The sequence below is a fragment of the Pocillopora damicornis genome, chromosome 9 (genome assembly GCF_964200805.1).
Source record: "Pocillopora damicornis chromosome 9, jaPocDami1.2, whole genome shotgun sequence".
NCBI classification, from domain to species: domain Eukaryota; kingdom Metazoa; phylum Cnidaria; class Anthozoa; order Scleractinia; family Pocilloporidae; genus Pocillopora; species Pocillopora damicornis.
In genome coordinates this window covers 11,122,133-11,144,958 of record NC_142678.1, presented here as the reverse complement: position 1 = coordinate 11,144,958, position 22,826 = coordinate 11,122,133, and the positions used below count along the sequence as shown (strand labels likewise).

Here is a 22,826-nt window from a genome sequence, read left to right as displayed (position 1 = left end):
TGTTATAAATTTACTCGACCTCCAGTATTTCTGTCGGCATAATCCTTTGTTTTATCATCTAAACTTAATCCCTTGTCATCAATGAAACTGGCAAAGAAATATTAATTTTTTGGTGAATATTTTTGTCCGACATTCTTTCTCTATTTTTCTATGTCGAAAAGTAGCATCAAAACAAAGACAGTTTTAACAATGACCGATATGACAGAATCTACTGAGCTCCTAGCTTTTAAAAGACAAAAGGATGGTTATAAAGTTACTATAAAAATCTCCTTGTGTATTTTTTGTTGTATTTTTTGTCCGTTTATCGGCATATCGAGGCATGAATCACTACAATTTGTAAAAAAATCTAACATAACACACCCTTACCTTGTTTATTTATGATTTTATAAGACCAATAAGCTGTTTCGGTTATTATATTACGCTTGGGTATTACTTTTTGCCGGGAGGCCAGGTTTTACGTTGTGTAATATCTATATCTTTATATCAGAAGCTGGTCACGCAGTAATTGATACCAACACAAATGAATATTTACCCAGTATGGAGATTTTCATTTATGTTGAATTGACAATACTACAATATGTTACTTATGTGGTCACTAATCGTTGTTTCAGTCGCAGCGTAGCAGTTCAAAGCGGGTTGTTGCTTCAACGCTATTGAAATTTATAGTGTTCTGGCAGGAGAGCAAAGCGTGATTCTCAGGGAATATAAACTCTTAGGGGCCTATCAAAGCGAGTTGCCATTTTCAGTCATACCTGGTCGGACACCTTGAAAACAAAGGATGACACGCAAGCAGTTTACTGCAAATTTGACATGAAAATAATTCTGATGCCTCTTTGAAAAGAAAAAAAGGCTTGAACAGTAGACATCACAAGATCTTTGGCTGTGTTACAAAAGAATACTTAATGCACTAGAACTACACACATCGAGTTCTGGATGCACTTGAATAGTCTGTTTAACAAATGCAGACGTACAGTTATTTTAATCCCTACCAAATTATGTCAAGACGAACAAAACAAAATAAAGTACAGCCGTCCTGCCTCGATGCAGGACAGATTTTGTCAGGATAAAAATCTGACAGATCAGTGCCTAAAATTTTTTATAAGTAACGAACCAGTTCGCGTGAATTTTACGAGGTGAGACTGACAGCTCGTAGTTGGCAAATCACATCTTTTGATTTTAGGTGCTGGCAGGGTTGGTGGGGGAGGGGGGAGGAGGCGATCGGAAATGGATAAGGATGCTTGTCATACCTTTCAGGTGTCAAAATCAGTGCTCTGGTACCTTTTACGGTGTCTCGAACTTTAGTGGACTACCAGAGACCAAGCTGGTGCCTTTTAGGGTGTTTTCCACTCAATAAAACACCTGAAATAAGCATTACTAGGACGATTTTAATGATCTGACTTGAGCCTCTGGAGCACATTGATAAAGGAGGTGTTACTTTTGGGATTTTTCAACTCTTTTGTGTTGAAATTGGTACTTTTTAAGGGTAGATATCAGTTGTTGCCACTCCCACAAGGATAAGACTCAGGTACCTTTTATACTTTTTTGCAAGCACACTTGAAATTTAGCAAAGACAATTTTGATGTGATTTTCGGTGAAGAGAAAAAAGCTTTGTCAGCGTCGTGTAGCTGCTGCGGAAGGGCCTTTTAGCACTGTGTGCTTAATTGCGCGTCCCGCCAGACGGAGGGAAGCTTACAAAGTGCTCAGACATGAGTATAGAAAACGCCGCCTCTGTCTGGATTTTTGGTAGCCTATTGAACAATTCCCAATTGCTCTTAGCGGAAAAGAGCAGGAGATTGGATACTAGTTGGCCTAAGTCTGACGGGACGCGTAATTTTGCAAAAGGTGGTAAGTAGCCAGCTTATATGAATTTTCCAGACGTTTTGCGTGCTATCTGTGGTACACGCTTGCCAATTCCCCAATAGGCTTTTGGAATCGACTGAACCCTACCTTTACCATGGCCGTACACTTCTTTAGGCACTCTACATCTACTAATGGAACCACGAATCCACCCACACCGGTGCCGAGATTTGATCTATGAGTGGGGCAAATTGTAAAATCATCGATATCTTTTGGCGTCTCGAGGATGCCGGCTCGCGACAAAATAAGATAAACTTCAGTTTCTGGATCTCTGCAAGTAACTTGAAATGTCTTTTTTACAACTAAGCAAGGGAATGACCTGAGATATGCAACGTCGGTCTTCTCGATAACTACAACCATAAGTCTCACCAGCGAACGATTTAAATGAACAGCAAATCTCCTTGTTTAGCATGTACGATGAGACGATTATACAACAGATCAATTAGCTAAATCAGTATGTAGCTTGTCAATAGAATTGACTTTTGTAAACATTCTTTGACTTCCGCCGGCAAAGGATTCGTTGGTGGATCTGGACATTTTAGTTTTCTCAATACAGTAATTCTTGGAAGGTTTTTATAGATATAAAAAGAGGGGGGAAAAACCCATCTCTTGGAAATTCGGAGGTTGATTCATCTTTGAATTTATGTGTCACGCTTGTCATGCAACTAATATAATAATGTGGCGAAGATTTACAAACTGCAAATTAAATCTGGCTAAAATGTGGTAGAGCATAACTTGATCATCGAAACAGCTAACAAAATCATAAATAAACAAGGTAAGAGTGTTGTGTTGGATTTCTTTACAAACTGTAGTGATTTACGCCAGTAAACGGTGGCAACAAGTAGGCACACCATGTATATTTCATAGTCGCTAGCAAGTAAATTTTGCCGGACTTTGAGTTCGCCTCACGATAGAACAACACGAATACACAAGGAGATTTTTACAGTAACCTTATAACCATCCTTTGGTCTTTTAAAAGCTTGAAGCTTAGTAGATTCTGTCATATCGGTCATTGTTAAAACTGTTTTTGTTTTGATGCTACTTTTCGACATAGAAAAAGTATGTCGGACAAAAATATTCACCAAAAAATAAATATTTCTTTGCCAGCTTCAATGATGACAGGGGATTAAGTTTAGATAATGAAACAAAGGATTATGCCGACAAAAATACCGGAGGTCAATTAAATTCGTTACATGAGGTCACAAAACTCGGGTAATATTTAGGGTGAAAATTTGCATATTTGAGCGGTCGAACGAAAAATATAATTTCTCGAAAACTAAAATATATTTTCACAAAAAAACCACACCACAATTATTAGGACATAATGGGCTACAAAATATGAAAGTAGGAGAGAAAACGAATTTGGGAGACTTGCCGTTGTTTGTCTGATGCATGTTGACATTAGCTCTTAAGAAGCGTCCAAAAGTTAAAAGCGACTAAAGTAAAAGTATATCTGAAACCTTGAAAGTCCTACTTATCTTCGAAAGGATTTGATATCCAGTCTAAATCATTATGACATGAAATGATAATTTAACGCTGCTGTTAAAATATTATAGTAAATTGTAATTGTACAATAGGTAAAAGTTCTTGAAAAAATCTAGGTGAAAGATAGGTGAAACCCTTTTTGAGTTAGACTCTTGTACTCACTATAAGGGAACTTACACGAAAACAACCTTGAGTATTTGAAATATTTCTCTCCATGTTTAGCTGTATTTGACTTGTTAACATATCTCATTGTAGAATTGACTTTTTTTGTTCTAAAAATTGGTTTCCTTCTTATTTTTTGTACAAGCCTGACCCTTGTTTTGTGTCTACTTTTCCTTCGTGTTACAACATTTTTAATAAGACGATGAACTTTCGATGATTTTGGTACGTTTTTCCTCAATCGGCTCCATACATAACTCTGTAATTTTTTGCTTTTCTGAGAGAGACGTTTTAACATGTTCACAGGTACTCTGCTTGGTTCACGATCACGTTTGTAGCCATGACATTCACATACAACACGACTACAATTATAATATACATACTTAGCATAACGAGATCTGAATTCCGGTACTTTTATTGACACAAGAACATCATTATGTTCATGTACATTAGTCAAATTTATAAGTTTTTTCTAGTATATCACACTCATTAAGAGAATTTAACATATCTTCTACCAAGCACGTGCAACTCCATGCACAGTGCAAACTAACATTCGGCTATATCCTGGTGTACCGGTTAACGAAAATATGTCCTAGTGTGACGGTTAACGAAATTTGCGTGACATCGGTCAATCGAATGATAGTACAACAATAGCAGAGATAATGTGGTAAAATTTCCGCACAGCCCCATGCTATTGTAAAACAAATCTGTTTTCCCAATGGCAATGTATTGTTTTTGTTATTGTTTTCTCTATTCAAGAACTGAATGCATAATATAGGATGGGACTGTGCGGAAATTTTACCTCTTTTAGTGCGGGCCTACCACGAATAGCGTGTGCATTTGTATGTGAGACGAACGTATAAGGCATTATTCTTTCCGGAGATTTCTTCACAAAACGGCGGCATTCTGTATAAATTATGTTGTTTGCGAGAAATGGCTCTGAGGTTATCGCGATTCTCATCCCCAGTTTCCAGGGTCTTCGCTAGGAACGCCCGGAACTTTTGGTGCGAAAACTACACATTTGGTGACCAAATACGACGAAGAACGGCTTGCATTTTTGGACTCGAGCTTTCCAACGGAAGCTCAAGTAAAAAGTTAATTTTATCAGTTCTCTGTTTCCGTTACGTGTTTGTTGATTTTTTCAGCTAATCTTTTGAACATGTCAAATACGAAAAAAAGGGAAACAAAGAAAAATTCTCGGGATAATGTTTTTTTCCGCAGAACTTTTGATTTAAGAGTGTAGCTGAACAATAACTTGGCAACTAATTGCGCTTCCCGCAATAATTTCGAGTATTCCATGGTCAAGAGAACAAAAACTGTTCGTATTCCCTAGCCCATGGTCTACTGGGTGCAAATTGTGATTTATTTCTCTGTGGTTTAACTGAACATTTTATATCAATTTGAAAAAACTCGAGAAGTGCTTTTGGCGTAGTTATTTAGGACTTTACAGAACTGATCGATTAGTCTCGCTGACGTTGTTGATTCTGACGTTTCTTCAATTCCCACCCACTCACCTGCTTCTTTTCTTTCTTCTTATATTGGCAAATAATTGTTCGTTCCTGGTTAGGCCATCCAAGCGATGGATGGGACGCTTGTCACCAAATTGTGTTTGCTGATAAGTAGGGGCACTGACCGAATTGGAATTACCACTTCGCTTGTTGGCGCTCTTCGTTAAATGTTGCTGGTTGCCATTTTTGGAAGCCATATTGTTTTGATACCTAATTGTCCTTAGTATTGCACTTTTAATGAGTAAATGTCTAATTTTTTGTTACCCTTCTAGTTTTGTGCAATTTTTTTGACGCAGACGAAAGTTTTTACTAGTTCGCGTGAAGCCGTACAAAAAGGATCTTATCTCTACATTTTAAAGATCTAGGCCGGACTCCACAGCGAAGAAAGACGAGAAAGAGATTTTAGGTTTATAGTCTGGTGTGCGACTCGTGCCTCCCTTACCCGTTGCTCCCGTAGTCGCGAATATTTTAAGAGAGATTGCTAAAGTTGCACAGACTGCAAAAGTTACAAGTCGTCAATGATATCTGTTTTCTAGAAAGCACTTCTACAACTTTACAAGAAACTTGGCCGCTGAGTTTGTAGAAATCATTATAACTTTCTAGCTGTGTATTAATTACTTACCACTATTTGAACTGAAATGCGAAATAAAAGTAAGTTGGTTCACCCGAGCATCCAACCATCAAGGTGCGTATTTTTATATTTGCTGTATTTAAGGGAAAAATCATTTACTTCCGTCTGAGCATGGCGAATTAGAACTTTAAACGTTTTCCTGTAGAAGTTCTCAGATTTCCTGAGTCTTCATTCTTACATGCTAACCATCTTGTGGGAGACTTCAATCTTCATATGATTACTCGTTCGATTGCCTAAAAACACCAATTATATTATATCAAAAATCCCAATTATAAACAACAAAGAGATACACAAATATGTGGGTTCGCCCTTTGCGTCCAAAAAACTTATGGCCTGCGACTTCCTCTCAAGGAAAACAAGTTAACCGTAGAACGCTGCTATAGTTTCAATGAAAGATGACAAAAACTCTTCCCATTTTTGCCGCGTTTTTTATTTCTATATTGAGCCCTATTGACCATTTTATAAACACAATCAATTCAGATTAACCCTTTAATGAATTAAAACCCTTAACCCAGCAAGATTTTCAATTTACTCAGGTAGAACTACTAATTCCATCCCATCCATTTTGTACATTGCTGTATTTCTGCATTGAGCCTATCTTTACGGCCTAAGGAAAAGATTAGAAAAGATTAATTTAAAATGAAAACCCGATTTATCATGTTAACAATAAAAATATTATGTGTTTATGGCTGTGTCATAAATAATCGTAACACCGTAATGATTCGATTTACTGCCCTCTCCGATAAGCGCCCCTCAAATTTTTTTTGTCAATAAACGCCCCTCGAATTTTTTTGGTCAATAAGCGCCCCTATACCAATAAGCGCCTCTATTGAGAAAGCACCCTAATTCCAATAATACATGTACATCGAGATCAATCGTGGTTCATCTTCCTTTAATTGCAAACTTAGATCCTCATTACAGGAACGGTGGTCTCCGTTTCAGTCTCTCATCTATTAAATGTATCTCTCATCTAAAAATTTTGTGACAATTGCTTGGCTGGTCGTTATATCCAGGAAGGTTCATGAAGGATCCAGGGAGAACCAGTCCGTTATAGGTCCTTTTTAAAATAGATATCAAAACTTTGCTCTACACATTATCCTGTTCCTCAAAAAAGAAATTACGTCCGGTCCCTAATAAGTGCACTGTGTCCGATAAGCACCCTCCCTTGAGGTACCGAAAGTAAATAAGCGCTCGGGCGCTAAATAATAATACGGTAATAATAACATCGTTTATGTTAATATTGAGCTACTGTCCTGTGTTATTTAAATGTCGCTACTTAATTTTATCTTACTCGTGAATTACCTTACTTTCTTGATAACTGGTTTTTTTGTGTGTGATTTGTTGATTTTTTTTCTTCTAATTGGTATCCAAAGACTAGTGACATCAGTATTATTTAAAATGTAAATACAACAATGCAACCTCCCCGCCGCCTTAAATAAAAATATCCCTACTCCCATCATATAGAAAATTCTGTTCCCGAGGACTTGAGTTCCCAAGACCAAGGGTACAGTTTTTCCCATACGGACCGACGTAGACTGGTGATTAACCAATCCATTTTTCTATGCTCGTCTGCCTTTTCTGCTTTCCTGTAAATGGTAAGGAAAAAAATCCGTACCGTGATCCGTATCATAAAAAGTTGGACTAGCTACGAGAACATGATTAGCCAATCAGAGCTGAGAATTTAAGATTCCGGCCCGCTCAGATGCTTCTCTTGTTCTGGCTTTTATTATTTGCTATACTTTTAGCATTGAGAATTAACATTTAAGAAAATGTGAGCAAGAGCCCTCGTCAAAGATACCTTGTGTAGACAAAGTTGGCGAGTTTCATTCCAATACCAAGGCCGTTGTCATCTATTTTGCATTTGGATGATACTCCATACTTTTTAAACTCCTGCACTTTTCCATCACTTGTTGTGAAACACTTATTTCTGTTCTGTACAACAGACAGAGAAGAAGAGTAAAAGTGGTTGGCAATCAAGATTACAGTCTACCTTGTGAGTTAAAATCGCATCTGCAACGTTTTGAAAGCGATCACTACAAACCAAGCATAAAAAAATAGGCCGTTAAGACTACATATGGCTACTGATATAGCACAATTTATTGTAGCATCGAAAAGAACCAGGGGTTGAAAGGTGATGAGATAGCGTTGCAGAAGATTTGTTTCGCATGCAAAACAGAAAACGTGCAGCATCCCACATCCTTATGAGAGCCTTGTTCCACAAGAGAAAGATGATTCAAGAATATAGGGAATAATTGATACTCAACTACTAATGAAATGGTAACAAGTTATCATATTAATAATAAAATTATAAAAATTATAATAATGATGATGATGATAACAAAAGTAATAGTAATAATAACTTATAGGGGCTAGCTCAAGAACCTGACTATTCCTCTGTCGGTCTATCCCTTGGCTCCTATAATGATTAAACTAACCTTCTTTCAAGATTGATTTGCCAGTTAATTATAAATCATTTTCTCATTTCATTGCAATTCTATTTTTTGTGCGACTTTTGTTTCATACAATAAGGCATTCCGTGTTGTAGAATATTCCGCCATTCCACTATTCCATCATTCCATCGAATGGCGTCATCCTGATGAACTTAACGTGTCCTATTTCGAACCTTGCTCGCTTCGCAACTTTAGCTGCTCTTTTGAGCATTTGTCGCTGATTGAAATGGTAAATTGATCTCTTTCTTTCGGGTAAGTACAGTTTTCGTATTCAAAGTTTCCACGATGTGTAGATCAAACCTATTTAGATATTTCTGCAAGGAAAAATTCTTTTCTTTTTTTTTTCAATTACGTGCCGGAGACGCCACTGTGAAATTATTTTGAGGTGTTTATCATCTTTTGTGGTGTCACAGTTAGAACTGGAAAAATTCAGATCTACTGGTAATAATTCGCTGATTCAAACAGTAAAATTTTCTCTCTTTATAGAAAAAAGTTTTCCTCTTAATTTTCATGATGCGCCGATCAGTCCTTTTTGGACATTTCTGCAAGGTAAAGCTTTCTTTTCTCACGTGCCATCCTGAAATGATTGTGAGATGTTTATCGTCTTCTGTAGTACACTACGAGACAAACAATAACTTGGTACCGAAAAACAGTATGATCACCCGATAATATTCCGTGTAACATTCGAAGCGATTCGAAGAAATCGTCACAAGGAGTTGAACGATCGAAGATGTTCCGAAACAAACAAAAGTCAAGAGCGAGGAATATCAGGTAAAATTCGGCAGACTTCGTTACCCACACTCACTCAACAGGAAAACAATATGGCTTCGCCTCCATAGGAGGCAGTAGCCATAAAAAGTGTAATGCATTTTGGTTATGCCCATACAACCGAGTGTTTCTTTCGACTGAGTCGGATATCTCACACAACTACTACCAAGCGTTGATCAGCATTTTTCTCTATCATCACTTAATATCTTTTGGTATAATCGTTAAGTATTTAGAAGAATGTTCTAGTACATTCCAGACAGCTCCATTTTTCCCTTGTTATAGGATATGAAGTAATAATGTAGAATGTTCTAGGCTGCTGCGCCTGTTCATATATTGTATTAGTGAACCAGGTGCTTGGCTGTTGTTGCTGTGTTTTCTCGGTCAGCTTTCAATAAAGGTGTCTTGCAGAAAACAATAGAGCACGACATGGTGTGAGACAATAGGTATTAAAGCACGAACTTAAATTAACCCTTGTCAAGTTGGATTTCCGAGCTGGGAAACGTTATGGGAAGAGGCTAGAGCGAAGCACACCGTGAGAACATAAATTTTGGGGAAGTCTTGGGCCACTTAAATAGTCCTATGAATGTTAGGCTACGTTAAAAAAATCTTTTGTACTCACCCGAATACCAAAAATCTTCAAACCTTTCTTCTCCGCTGCACTTTTGCACTCATCAAATACATCCTGAATGCTTAGTTTCTTTCCACCAACGGTAGCGATTTTTCTTTTGAGGACCATTTTCGCTTTCTTCTTGTGCTCCGTGAAACATCCTTCAGATTTCCAGGCGACTACAAAAAAAGAATTTGGAAGAAGTCAATGGGCCAAAATGTTGAGCTCGAATTTGATGGAAAAAACAAACAAAGATATGGATGAAAACATCTGTAAATTGAAAAGTCTGACTTTTGAAGTCTATGTTTGGCTATGCATTGTTCAAAATTTCCACCTCAGGTCCCGGTAGAAACATATAGGACTGAAAAAAAAATATTGGTGAATCCTCAACTCTTGGGGAAAAACTTGAGTCCGGGTCTGGTAGAAAAAACAAACAAACAGATGGATGAAAGCATCTGTCCAACGAGAAGTCTGACTTTTTTAGTACATGTATGGCTATATATTGTTAAAAATTTCCACCCAAGGTCTCAGCAGAAACATAAGGACTGAAAAAAATTAATCTGGGTGAATCCATGATTCTTGTGGAAATACTCCGAATCCTACTTTGAAGGCAAACGGGATTAAACGATGCATGGTTAGAAGAGGATTTGATCTGTGGTAAAAATGTATCTGAGGTTTGTCAGCCGAGAGATTCCAAAATGAATTTAACAGTTGTTAAAGTAAGTAAAAAACTTGTCGGCATCCTGTTTGCTTTGGTGAAAGATACGTTTTGAGGGCTATTAAGTGCGATAGTCTGTAACCTTCGAACTTTCGTCGGCCACTTCATTTCATCGATTTGGCTGAAATTTGGCGTGAAGTCTTGCTTTAGGGTCCTAATCACGGAATGGATATCAAAAACTTCCAGTTATTTTTGCATGGCAAAAAAACGGGAAAGTGCACTTGGTTTGCCCATACATGCCCACCAATATAGCGCATCGAAAGTGATCTTTTAAATTCAACTCGAGTCCTATCGTAAAGATTTCTTGAAATCTCGTGACATTTATAAAACGATCTTTCCTTCCTCATAAAATTTATTTTAAAACATATGGCAAATGTCTGGTTTTACTAACAGATGATTCCAACATTTTAGGGTGGCTTTAGGCCACCTTGAACAGTGAAAAATTTACCCCAACTTAGTAACCTAACATCTCCAGTGTTACCTCGATCCAGGGGTTACCATTTACTTTAAACAACGTTTGTCTATAGATGAACAGATTTCATTAATAAAAAAATTGGGGAAATGAAACAGTGAAGGAAAAAAATTATCAACCCGTAATGACCTGGCTATGTTTGGGCCTGGTCCTAACAGCTCTTAGATCAATTCAACGTTCAGAAGAAAACAGTTTAAGTACATTTATCATCCAAAAAGTTTCCTAATATATTGGAAATATGTTTTAATTTACTATATTGTAATGATGTTCAAGCAAAATTGTTGCAATGGGATGACTTTTGGTAACAAATTAAACGTTTTGAGAACAAAGGATTTTGGAAAAGAAGCATTCTTATTCTGATATATTGATGATTGGTGATAGCAGCTGGTCATTTATTTGACTTAAATCGCAGCAAACTTAAGATTAACAATACCGTACTTACTTGTCGCACAAATGCGAATTAATCATGTTTGAAACAGGGGTATTTTGCCATTTCCTCAAGTTTACAGCATAAGAAAAACCCCAACCTTTTGGCAAGTCCGTTAGAATAATTTGCATTTATACCAAAAGTAAGCCTTAAATGCCAACGTAATACACTCTGGCACTGGCCGCACACACGAAATGGAATTTGGTTGGGGATAGACATCGACTTGAACTGGTGGGAATGTACAGGCAATCAAGTTTATTCTTGAGCCTGAAAATGGAAATTTATTGCTTTATCTGAGGATCCTGTTTGGACAAGGTAATTTTTTTTGTATTATTTTACTGTCCTTCATGCTTCGTTTACAATGTTGCCCACAACAAGTGCGAAAATTGAAATTTGTTTTGATTTTGTAGCAAAAACTGTTGGTATCATTGAGCTACAATATTGGAAATGTTTGTCGTTTTTAACAGATAGCCAAACTTATTATTTTAGTGATCAATTTTCCTCTTTACTTCAGTTTATTTCCTAGCTCTTTGCGAAGAGAATGCTCTAGAATAATGTTGGTCAAGTGTGGTTTCTCGAGGTTTGCTGAAGATAGTTTCGGACATACCATCGCCTCGAGCGATTGTAAATCCCTTCATAACATAGCTAGTAAATTTGTCTACTCAAATTCAATTGCGTGAGCGTGCTTCATATTCCTATTGTGCACGCTCATGACGTCAGCAAACAAATCCCTCGAGAAAAAAAATTTCTCCGCGATTTTTTACTTTAGGATTTTACTAAAAAAGAAATTAGTTTAGACGCTGGAGTTGCTCTCGGCTACGCCTCGAGCAACTCTTACACATCTTTCGTGCTCTCCAAACTTCCCGCGTGCTTCATATCTCGATGAACGCACGCTGACGTATGAACCAATTGTTAATTTACGGTATACTCGAGACATAAAGCCCGAACGTCGTTGATGCTCCTTTGAGAAGCGAAATTCAATTTCATTTTGGCTAGAGTAGGCACTGAGACAAATTTCATGCTTATGCGTCGATCAATTCAAAACTTCAACTCCCTTTCCCCCCTTTAAATCCTTGAAATTAGTTCCTTCAAATTCCCGTCCTCGGGGCCAAAATTATGTTCAAATGCCCTACCCAAGCTCATTTTTTTCAAAAAGGAAAACTCAGTGACCGTGACTTTCTACTTATTTACCAAGCTTAAGAACTCTAGACCTTGTAGACCTTTACTTCTGAGACATTCGCTCGCGAAAATGAAGTCTTTAACTCTCTTCACATTTTACGACAAAACACGTGTATTCCGCTGTAAATACTTGACATTTCCGGCTCAAATTCGCCACCCCAGTCAGGAAAGGTTCAAATTTCCTATCCCTGGGCACCGACGACAGTAAAATACCCGTCGGTTGCCCGGGGAAGGGGATGTTGAAGCTTCGAATTTATATGATGCGTTACTTTTTGGTCTTGGTCTACATATACTCCCTTTTTGAAAACGTCTGTGTCAGGGGTTGGTATTTGTTACTAAAATGAGATGCAAAACACGGCACTCAGTAAAACTTAAAGTCATGATTGGACTGACCGATTTAAAGAGAACACATTACGAACTTGTTACCATTATCAAGCTAAAAAAACGACATGCATCGTACCTATGCCACTTCTTTACCTCTCTCTTTACCACCAAAAAATAAATGAAATATGGTTTCTTAGTTTCTGTGTCATAGATGTCTTCGTTTTCGCTACAACCGACAGTTCAGTGATGAATGAGGATTTAATTCGAATTCGTTGTTCCGTTTTTCACATAGACTAGGTGTTAAGCTAGTTTAGACCCATGGAAAGGAGTTTTAGAAAATATCCTTCACGAATAGTCTCTCAAAGTAAAATAGATCTTAGAGTAAACTGAAGTAGCGATTACGTGCGCATTCCAACAAGGTGATGTTTATTTCAAACAACACTCAATTCATGTCATTGTCCTTCGTGAGAGCGCTCATGTACTCATTTTGCGCTCATCTTTAGTGAAAAAAAGAAAAATAATTGCAAGGAAGCATCCCGAAAGGTTGGATTTTCTTTATACCGATAAAAATATCTAAACATACCATAACAACATAAACGAAATTAAGACCCACTCAAAAACATGATGTAATTTACCAAATATCTAAACCGTTGGCGTGACAAGTAGGATCAACTGCAAAGTGTAGCTTACAGGCATCAGATTTGAGTAAATCACCAATCACCACCAAATGAACTTGGTTGGAATTCATGGGAATCTTTCCTTTTTCAAAAATTTTCGTTCTCAAAACGGTAGGCGAAATCAACCATTCCGAGCGTTAATGCCTGATCGAGTTTTTACATTCATTGGGTAATCAATATTTATCCCATTGCGGTAATGCCGCGCAGAGATATTTGCTTTTGCCTAAAATCAACAGTTACCTCCATAATATTCGGAAAACTTCCGGAATTTGATCTCATTCGGGACGAAATAAGTACTGTGAACAAACATTGTCACAGTACAGTAAATGGCACTTCTGGATCGAGGTATCGAGGTAACATTGGAAATACCAAGCAGAAACAACAAGAACGTTTTAATGCCCATTTCGTGGTTAGGACTGTAAAATCAGGCCAAATTTCAGCCAAATCGGCGAGGTTAAGGGGCCGCAATTTTTTGGAAAAGCTCGAAAGTTACACTCCATTGCTTTATTCCGAAACGCTATGATTGGCAGAGTAGTAGTCCATTATGATTGGCAAATTAGTAGTCTCTGCGCAAAAAATGTCTTAAACTACCGTTTTTATCGTGCCTGTACCTTGTTCACAATTTTGTCCATCATATCCGTCGGCACATTCGCAGCTGTAAGAGTCATCTCCAGTTACAGTGCAGACTCCCCCATTTTGGCAAGGGTTGTCTGTGCATGGGTTCACTAAGGTTCATAAGAAAACTTTTCATTAGGCGGCCTCGATTATTCATTTGTTGAGGTAACTGGATTTGTTTCTCAAAGGGAAAATTACCTTAAACATGAAAGGCTTTATCTCAGTAAATGAAATATGCAAAGGTATTTAAGTGCTGTTGACACATCAAAGTTAATGATTGGTGTCTAGAGAAAATTTTGTTTTTCGCTGGGGTAGACCAAACACACTTAGTTGACTATCAACTAAAACTGCGAATAGATTATTTTGAAATATTGGCATATGAACAAATCCCAACCTAAATCTTTAAAAACAGTATTTCTGGTAGTTGGCATTTTTTACTTTCTCCTTCAAACTCGTCAGTGCAAGTGCATGACAATGAATCAAGACCCGTCATTGTACATGTTCCACTACCTTTACATGGATGCGATTTACAGGGGCTCACTAAGGAAATGAAACATTATGACTGGCAGCGCAAAAGATGTCTAAATCGACCATTTTTATCGTGCCTGTACCTTGTTCACAATTTTGTCCAACATATCCGTCAGCACATTCACAGCTGTAAGAGTCATCTCCAGTTACAGTGCAGACTCCCCCATTTTGGCAAGGGTTGTCTGTGCATGGGTTCACTAAGATCCATAACAAAACTTTGCATTAGGCGGCCTTGGTTATTCATTTGGTTAGGTAAATGGATTAGTTTTCCAAACATAAAATTACCTTAAACATGAAAGGCTTTATCTCAGTAAATGAAATATGCAAAGGTATTTAAGTACTAGTGCTGTTGACACATCAAAGTTAATGATTGGTGTCTAGAGAAAACTTTGTTTTTCGCTGGGGGAAACCAAACACACTTAGTTGACTATCAACTAAAACTGCAAATAGATTATTTTGAAATATTGGCATATGAACAAATCCCAACCTAAATCTTTAAAAACAGTATTTCTGGTAGTTGGCATTTTTTACTTTCTCCTTCAAACTCGTCAGTGCAAGTGCATGACAATGAATCAAGACCCGTCATTGTACATGTTCCACTACTTTTACATGGATGCGATTTACAGGGGCTCACTAAGGAAATGAAACATTATGACTGGCAGCGCAAAAGATGTCTAAATCGACCATTTTTATCGTGCCTGTACCTTGTTCACAATTTTGTCCAACATATCCGTCAGCACATTCACAGCTGTAAGAGTCATCTCCAGTTACAGTGCAGACTCCCCCATTTTGGCAAGGGTTGTCTGTGCATGGGTTCACTAAGATCCATAACAAAACTTTGCATTAGGCGGCCTTGGTTATTCATTTGGTTAGGTAAATGGATTAGTTTTCCAAACATAAAATTACCTTAAACATGAAAGGCTTTATCTCAGTAAATGAAATATGCAAAGGTATTTAAGTACTAGTGATGTTGACACATCAAAGTAAATGATTGGTGTCTAGAGAAAACTTTGTTTTTCGCTGGGGGAAACCAAACACACTTAGTTGCCTATCAATTAAAACTGCCAATAGATTATTTTGAAATATTGGCATATGAACAAATCCCAACCTAAATCTTTAAAAACAGTATTTCTGGTAGTTGGCATTTTTTACTTTCTCCTTCAAACTCGTCAGTGCAAGTGCATGACAATGCATCAAGACCCGTCATTGTACATGTTCCACTACTTTTACATGGATGCAATTTACAGGGACTCACTAAGGAAATGAAACATTATGACTGGCAGCGCAAAAGATGTCTAAAACGACCATTTTTACCGTGACTGTACCTTGTTCACAATGTTGTCCATCATATCCGTCGGCACAGTCACAGCTGTAAGAGTCATCTCCAGTTACAGTGCAGACTCCCCCATTTTGGCAAGGGTTGTCTGATGTGCACGGGTTCACTAAGGTTAATAACAAAACTTTTCATTAGGCGGCCTCGGTTTTTCATTTGTTAAGGTAAGTGGATTTGTTTTCCAAACAGAAAATTACCTTAAACATGAAGGGCTTCATCTCAGGAAATGAATTATGCAAAGATATTTAGGTGCTGTTGACACATCAAAGGTAATGATTGGTGTCTAGAGAAAATTTTGTTTTTCGCTGGGGGAAACCAAACACACCTAGTGGACTATCAAGTAAAACTGCCAATAGATTATTTTGAAATATTGGCATATGAACAAATCACAAACTAAAGCTCTTAAAAAAGTATTTTTCTGGTATTTGGCATTTGTACTTCCCCTTGCAGGTCTTACTGAAGAGGGTAAGCAAAATCCACTCAATAAATGTTTTTTAAGTCAACACAAACTCGGTGAGTAGCAGAGAGAATTGATAGCCAGTTCTAAACCAGTTCTCGTTTAACTCTCCATATCAGCACAATCAGAAACTTCGCTTGTTTTTATGATCAGTGGCCTAGATTTTATGAGAAAAACAAACTCTTTCATAATGCTGAAAAGAGATTGTCGATGTTGTGAAAGGTTAGCGTCGAATGCTGTTTTGTTTCTTACAGCTACCCAATCTTGATAACAATCGTCTCCTAAAAACCCCTCTAGGTATTCAAAATTGCTCAGTTTTTGTAATTTTTATTCCTTACCGCAGTTAGCCCATTGTCCTTTGTACTCTCCTTCGTCTAATGAACACCACAATCTGTGATAACCGACCTTGGTACAAGATTGGTAAGTTATCCCTTTATACACAAAGGGAAAACCACAGCAACGACTTTTAGGATCGTCCGTCATCTTGGCAGGTGGACAAGGGAGCACTGTAGAGGAATCACAATAATTGTGTCACGTTCTTTTTAAATCAATCTACACGTGCACAAAAGCATTAGCTTAACATAGCTGATGCACTGTTAAAATTCCTTCACGCTTTTTGCAGGCGTCTCCTTTAAACTCGTCAGTACAAGTGTCTGAGAATGAATCAAGACCCGTCATTGTGGATGTTCTACTATTTTTACATCATCTGATTTGCAGGAGCTCACTATGCGAATGAAAAATTATGATTGGCAGAGTAGTAGTTCATTACGATTGGAAAAGTAGTAGTCTCTATTCGCAAAAAATGTCTGAAACGACTATACTTATCGTGCCTATACCTTCTTCACAATTTTGTCCTTCATATCCGTCGGTACATTCACAGCAGTAAGAGTCATCTCCAGTTACAGTGCAGACTCCCCCATTTTGGCAAGGGTTGTCTGTGCACGGGTTCACTAAGGTTCATAACAAAACTTTGCATTAGGGGGGCCTCGGTTATTCATTTGTTGAGGTAAGTAGAACTTTTTCCAAACAGAAAATTACCTTAAACATGAAGGGCTTTATCTCAATAAATGAAATATGCAAAGGTATTTAAGTGCTGTTGACACATCAAAGGTAATGATTGGTGTCTAGAGAACATTTTGTTTTTCGCTGAGGGAAACCAAACACACTTAGTTGACTGTCAACTATTGATATGTTGTTGATGTTGCGATGTTGTGAAAGGTTAGCGTTGAATGCTATTTTATTTCCTACAACTGGCCAATTTTGACAACAATTATTTCCAAAAAACCTCTCTGGGTATTCAAAACTGCTTTCGTCTAATGAACACCACAATCTCTGATAAACGACCTTGGTACAAGATTGGTAAGTTATCCCTGTATACACAAAAGGAAAACCACAGCAACGACCTTGAGGATCGTCCATCTTCTTGGCAGGTGGACAAGGGAGCACTGTGGAGGAAACAGAAGCATGAGAAAGAATCAAGATCCGTCATTGTGGATGTTCTACTATTTTTACATCTATGTGATTTGCAGGAGCTCACTATGCGAATGAAAAATTATGATTGGCAGAGTAGTAGTCCATTACGATTGGCAAAGTAGTAGTCTCTATGCGCAAAAAATGTCTGAAACGACTATACTTATCGTGCCTATACCTTCTTCACAATTTTGTCCTTCATATCCGTCGGTACATTCACGGCAGTAAGAGTCATCTCCATGAGGAAACAGAAGCATTTCATAATGCTTTGTTAAAATTTATACACGCTTTACGTAGGTGTCTCCATCAAACTCGTCAGTGAAAGTGCATGCGAATGAATCGAGACCCGTCTTTGTGCATAATCAGAAACTATGCCTGTTTTTATTAACGGTGGCTTAGATTTCATGGGAAAAAAAAAACTCTCGTAATCCTGAAAGGAGGTTGTCGGTGTTGTGAAGGGTCACCGTTGAATGCTATTTTGTTTCTTACAGCCGGCCAATTTTAATGGTTATCCTACGATAACTGAAGCACTGATCACCCCACTGATCAAATTGACTAGTGTTTTTTTGGAGATGTGTTCTTCAAACTCACAATGCATATGCAATTGAATGAATCAGGACCAAGGCAGTGTATCTGGTACTTTTCGAGTATATAATCTTGAGTTTGAGCACTTACCACAAAAAATATTCACACTCAAAACGATTAGTGTGAAGATATATGTTGGCGATGACTTCATAATTTCTTGTTGTACGCTCTGAAACCTGAAATTATGAGGGGATAAATTGCGTCAGCTCTTTTGCTGTTTTTTGTTTTGTTTTTGTTTTTTCATATAAAAAGCTGAATTCCTAGTCGACAATGGTATCGTTATTTTGTAAGTAAAGTAAAACTGTTTGCAGATCTTGCAATCCTGCTACCATATATCAGCAGATGATTTTTGCCTTTAGACAGCAAATTACCAGAGCAGCTGCGTATTTCGTTTAAATCATGAATAAATATCAGCAGAGCTCAAGCGCACAGAACAGGAAACCCCATGTGAAAGAAAACTTGGTGCCACATGAACTCGGTGAAAGACCGATTTGGATGATGGGAAGCATTCAAGTGCGAAGTTGTTCATTTGTTAGATTTTTGTAAAAGCGTGAGGGTTATAGTGTTCCGCCAACAAATGTTTAATCTTCCAAAATCAGTAAGCCATCATGCTCACTGATGCCTTCCAATAGCGAATATGTAAGTATTTAAAATAAAGTTTACCTCGTGAGAATCAGTGAGCGAGAAAGAGCGAGGAAGGGAACAGAGTTACGGAGACGAACAGAGTTAACCAGATTGAAATGAGTTTGTTGTAAGTAAGCTCGTTTTACAGAAAAGATACGTACGAAGACCGAGAAAAGACAGGTCGAGAGTCCTTAGTGCTTTTCGTAAAAGCGTACTCAAAATACTTTACCATCTGCTAGTACAACTTGTACAATACTGTTGTTGTTACTTTTAATGTCTCTTCTCTACTCCCGATAGGGTTTTGCAAGGCGTTTAATTGATACTGTTCATCACGGAAAAACATTTTCTATAAGATGCTTTAAAAGCGTTTGGTTGATAACCTTTGGTAATTCAGTCTCACTCTCTCATAGTTTTAATGTAAAAATAACAATTGAAGGGCTCGTAGGGTGACATTGAATGAAACTTACCTGCCTTTCTTTGCTTATCGGACTGTTACTAGCGGTATTACTAAAATGAGAGCCAGTTACTATATTGCCTAACGTATTGATGCACTACATATATTTGCATAACAAAATTTTGATAATTGCAGTAGTTTGTCATACACATGGGTCTGTTTGTTCGTGCCAGAATATGTTCCTTCAATTTCATTCTAACTACAAATAAATGTTCTAGTTATGGTTATGTTACTCACGGAGTGTTTTCGTTGTACAATTTGGCGAGCAAGAAACTCACATTTAGGATGCTTACCATTAGTCGGTACTAAGTTCTTTAGAAAGTTGATTTAAACAAAACAAATAGAATTTCGTATGAATTATTATTGAACCATTTCATCAGATTACTTGATTTAACCTAGTAATTGAATACGCTAGGCGGAGAGTTCAAATAAACAAAACCTTTTCATGAACGTGCCAGTCTAATTTTACAACTATTCAAATAAATTTCAGAAATTTTGATTGCAATTGATTTACTGTTCTAGGGCAATTATTTATCATTATGTAGCTTAAAAACGTCATTCAAAAATGAGATCAGAAAAAAAGCGAAATAAATTTGAAATGTAGAAGGGGGGGTTTTCAAAAATGAAAAAATACGTCAGACATGGGCTAAGAATTAGGTCAAAGAGAGGCAGGCTCAAAGAGGGAGAGAGCATGTCAGTTAGCATTGCCAACCTGTTGATCAAATTGAATACTGTCAAAAAGGGAGTATTACATTGATCTACACTTCATTGAGGAAAACTTAGAAATTTAACTCGAAAAGAGGAGTATCGCGGATTCCTTTATCATCTGGTCAGTACGAAATCTGCCTCATAAGACAGTTAACGGGCCAGTTATTTACACGACCACGGTGTTACCTAGTCAGCGCGCCTCACGCTTTCTCTATGAGAGGGTTGAATTAAATATATTTCCTTCCACTGTTAGCTTTCAGCCCTCTTGACACTGTTCACAAAAACAAATGTTCAGATAAAAGGCCCAGCTAAATTGAGGATTGTTGAGGACGCGGTTTCGTCAAACAGCGGCTAAATTTTGTTTCGATAACCGGCCATTAATATCTACCCACACTGACAAATACCTCGCTTTCGACTCTCACGCCTATTTGCCATGAAAAGGTTTGTAGTTAAAACGTTACTAAGGAGAGCTGAGAGGCGAGAAGCCCAAGTCTGCGCACTCCATTTCCGAACGCCCGATCCGAGAAGCAAAAAATCCAAGGTCAAAATAAGAGGGCGGCAACAAATCCAATGCAGAATCCAAGCACATACACCGTAGTCTCATTTCAATTCACTATAAACTCAATCTTTCCCGTGAAACATTAAGAGTGGTCGGAAAGATTCTCATCCAAACTAGTATGATTTCACAATGACTCTTATTTAGCAAGATAATCATCTCACAGCTGGAGCTTGGGCTGCCTGTGGCTCAACACGGTGTAAAGTATTTACATTACGAGATGTAAACAATTTTGTTATTTATACGTTATTAGGAGCCGTGTACAGATACAGAAACAAATGGCATAGAGAGGAAATATCTGAAAAAAGGAGATAAAAATGGACGAAATATCTTTTTCACTTAAAATAGTTCTGAATTGTGATGGTTGAACGGGCCCTTATCATCATCATTAGGCGTGGTTTCACCTCCTACTCATATCGCCAATAAAGGACGTAAATAAGCAGTTTTAGTTTGTCATATAACAGTTAGGATTGTTTGTACATGCCAGAATATATTCCTTCAATTCCGGTTTCATTAGGAACAAAGATCTTGGTTAAGATTTTGTCTTAAACACATTCAAGAGGCTTTCCTGGGTATCATGTTCTCTACAGGGTTAATTTTAACAGAACGAAACAACAAATGTAATGGAAGTTCTTACCAATTGTAAATTAAATATTTCATCAGAATGATAGATTTAACTTAAGAATTGACTGAGCCAGCCGGAGAGCTCTGGTTGATAAACGAACCTTTTCATCAGACCGGTGTGATTTTACGGCCACTCATATTCTTTAAAACAATTGATATAGGGATGACCCAAGGTAAATTAATTGCAACAAAAGCTAAGCAGAGCGAAATTGTTTTAACTTGGTTTGAAAAGAGCTTTTTGATTTGATCTAAAAAATTCATTGATTCCAATGGATGCTTTTTTGAAGTTTCAATATTTCTTTTCACTTTGCTTTGACTGAATATTTTCATGTGAATTCAACAACCTCAGTCAGGCTCAATTGATTCACGGCGGAAGCAGCCGAGACCCGACAAAAAATTACAAATTTTATCCATTTCATTCGCATTTCCCATTATTGTTTTGTTTTGTAGTTTCTAATCCAAGGCAAAACTTTACCAGACCCTCTACCCGCCAAATCCTCTTTTAAACATTAGCATTTTTTTTTGCACAGTTTTTATCGCGTAAAACATAAACTCCTAGATCAGTCAGGTTTAGCAAATACGCTAAAGAGTTCTCGATTCTCCATAAGGCTACATCAGTTTCCAAAGCTTTGTGTGATGAGATCTCGAGTTTACGAAGCTTAAAAACATTTGTAATCTCAACTTGGGAGTGAATACGGTCAAGTAAATAAAGGTAAAGAATGTTTACAGCAAGGAGAGTTTATACAGTCACCCATCTACGTACAAATCTTGTCCAACACTGCGTGAGTTGATCAAAGCTCTTCAAATCGTTTTCTAGAAGAGAGGTAGCCCGAAACTCTCGTGGTTTTAGGAGAGACTCAGGGGGACGATTATTTTTTAATTAAGCGAAAAGGATAATATATCTAAACAGTTAATAGGAAATCAACAGCAAAGCTTCAGTTAAACTTACCGAATAGTCTATCCTCAGCATGGGGTTTCTTGGAATACTTCTAAAATTCTCGCTGCAATTTTTTTATTGTAACTATCTTATTGTATTCATCATGTCCGTTTTATTTTGGCAGACATAAATCAAAATATTGCTATTACCAAATCACATTTTATATGTGATACATCTGTTGCCATAAAAACAAATATCACGGAGGATGAACTGCAGAAATAAAAAATAAATTTATAAAGTGGAGATTAAAAATAAAGGGAAAGTTATCTTTTTTACTTCCAAGGTTCTATTTTGTAATAATGTCATTAAAAGATCTTGCAATTTTCCGCAACAATCTTTTACGCTTAATGAATTATTGAGTGAATTAGCAGATCTGTACATCTGACCACTCAGTTTCATTTTATTTGTACATGCCAAGGTGTTCTCTTTCAAGAGAAGTTCTAATACTACTTAAATTTAAATGAATTTCCGGACTGCCACTGAGAATTCTGTATAGATGGTATCGTAACCGAGAAACAGAAGCTAAAACGAGTGACCGCCATTTTGGCTAAGTCGAGCCCTCTCTCCGATATGAGGGACCGGACGGCATTATCATTCCTTTTAGTTTACTCAACCTACTCAGTATCTCATGTTCTTAGATTTTTATCGTATTAAGGCGGCGAAGAATCATTAA

At 37.4% G+C, this 22,826-nt stretch overlaps 1 protein-coding gene across 2 annotated transcripts; it reads right to left on the bottom strand.

Annotated features, from left to right (window-relative positions):
• Nucleotides 1–6,048: 6,048 nt before the first annotated feature.
• Nucleotides 6,049–22,239, bottom strand: LOC149040087 (uncharacterized). 2 transcript variants are annotated; one of them, XM_089183133.1, is made up of 12 exons: nt 22,166–22,239; nt 18,341–18,426; nt 17,599–17,640; nt 17,032–17,145; nt 16,534–16,701; nt 15,731–15,847; nt 15,110–15,223; nt 14,489–14,602; nt 13,874–13,987; nt 9,478–9,644; nt 7,439–7,572; nt 6,049–6,247 (listed from the first exon to the last, which is right to left on the bottom strand). In XM_089183133.1, exons 2-12 carry the CDS (start codon nt 18,399–18,401, stop codon nt 6,241–6,243), a joined length of 1,152 nt encoding a protein of 383 aa, XP_089039259.1. In that variant the 5' UTR covers nt 18,402–18,426; nt 22,166–22,239; the 3' UTR covers nt 6,049–6,240. The 2 variants fall into 2 exon arrangements, with proteins under 2 accessions (XP_089039259.1, XP_089039260.1); XM_089183134.1 differs by lacking the exon at nt 15,731–15,847.
• Between the last annotated feature and the right edge of the window lie 587 nt (nt 22,240–22,826).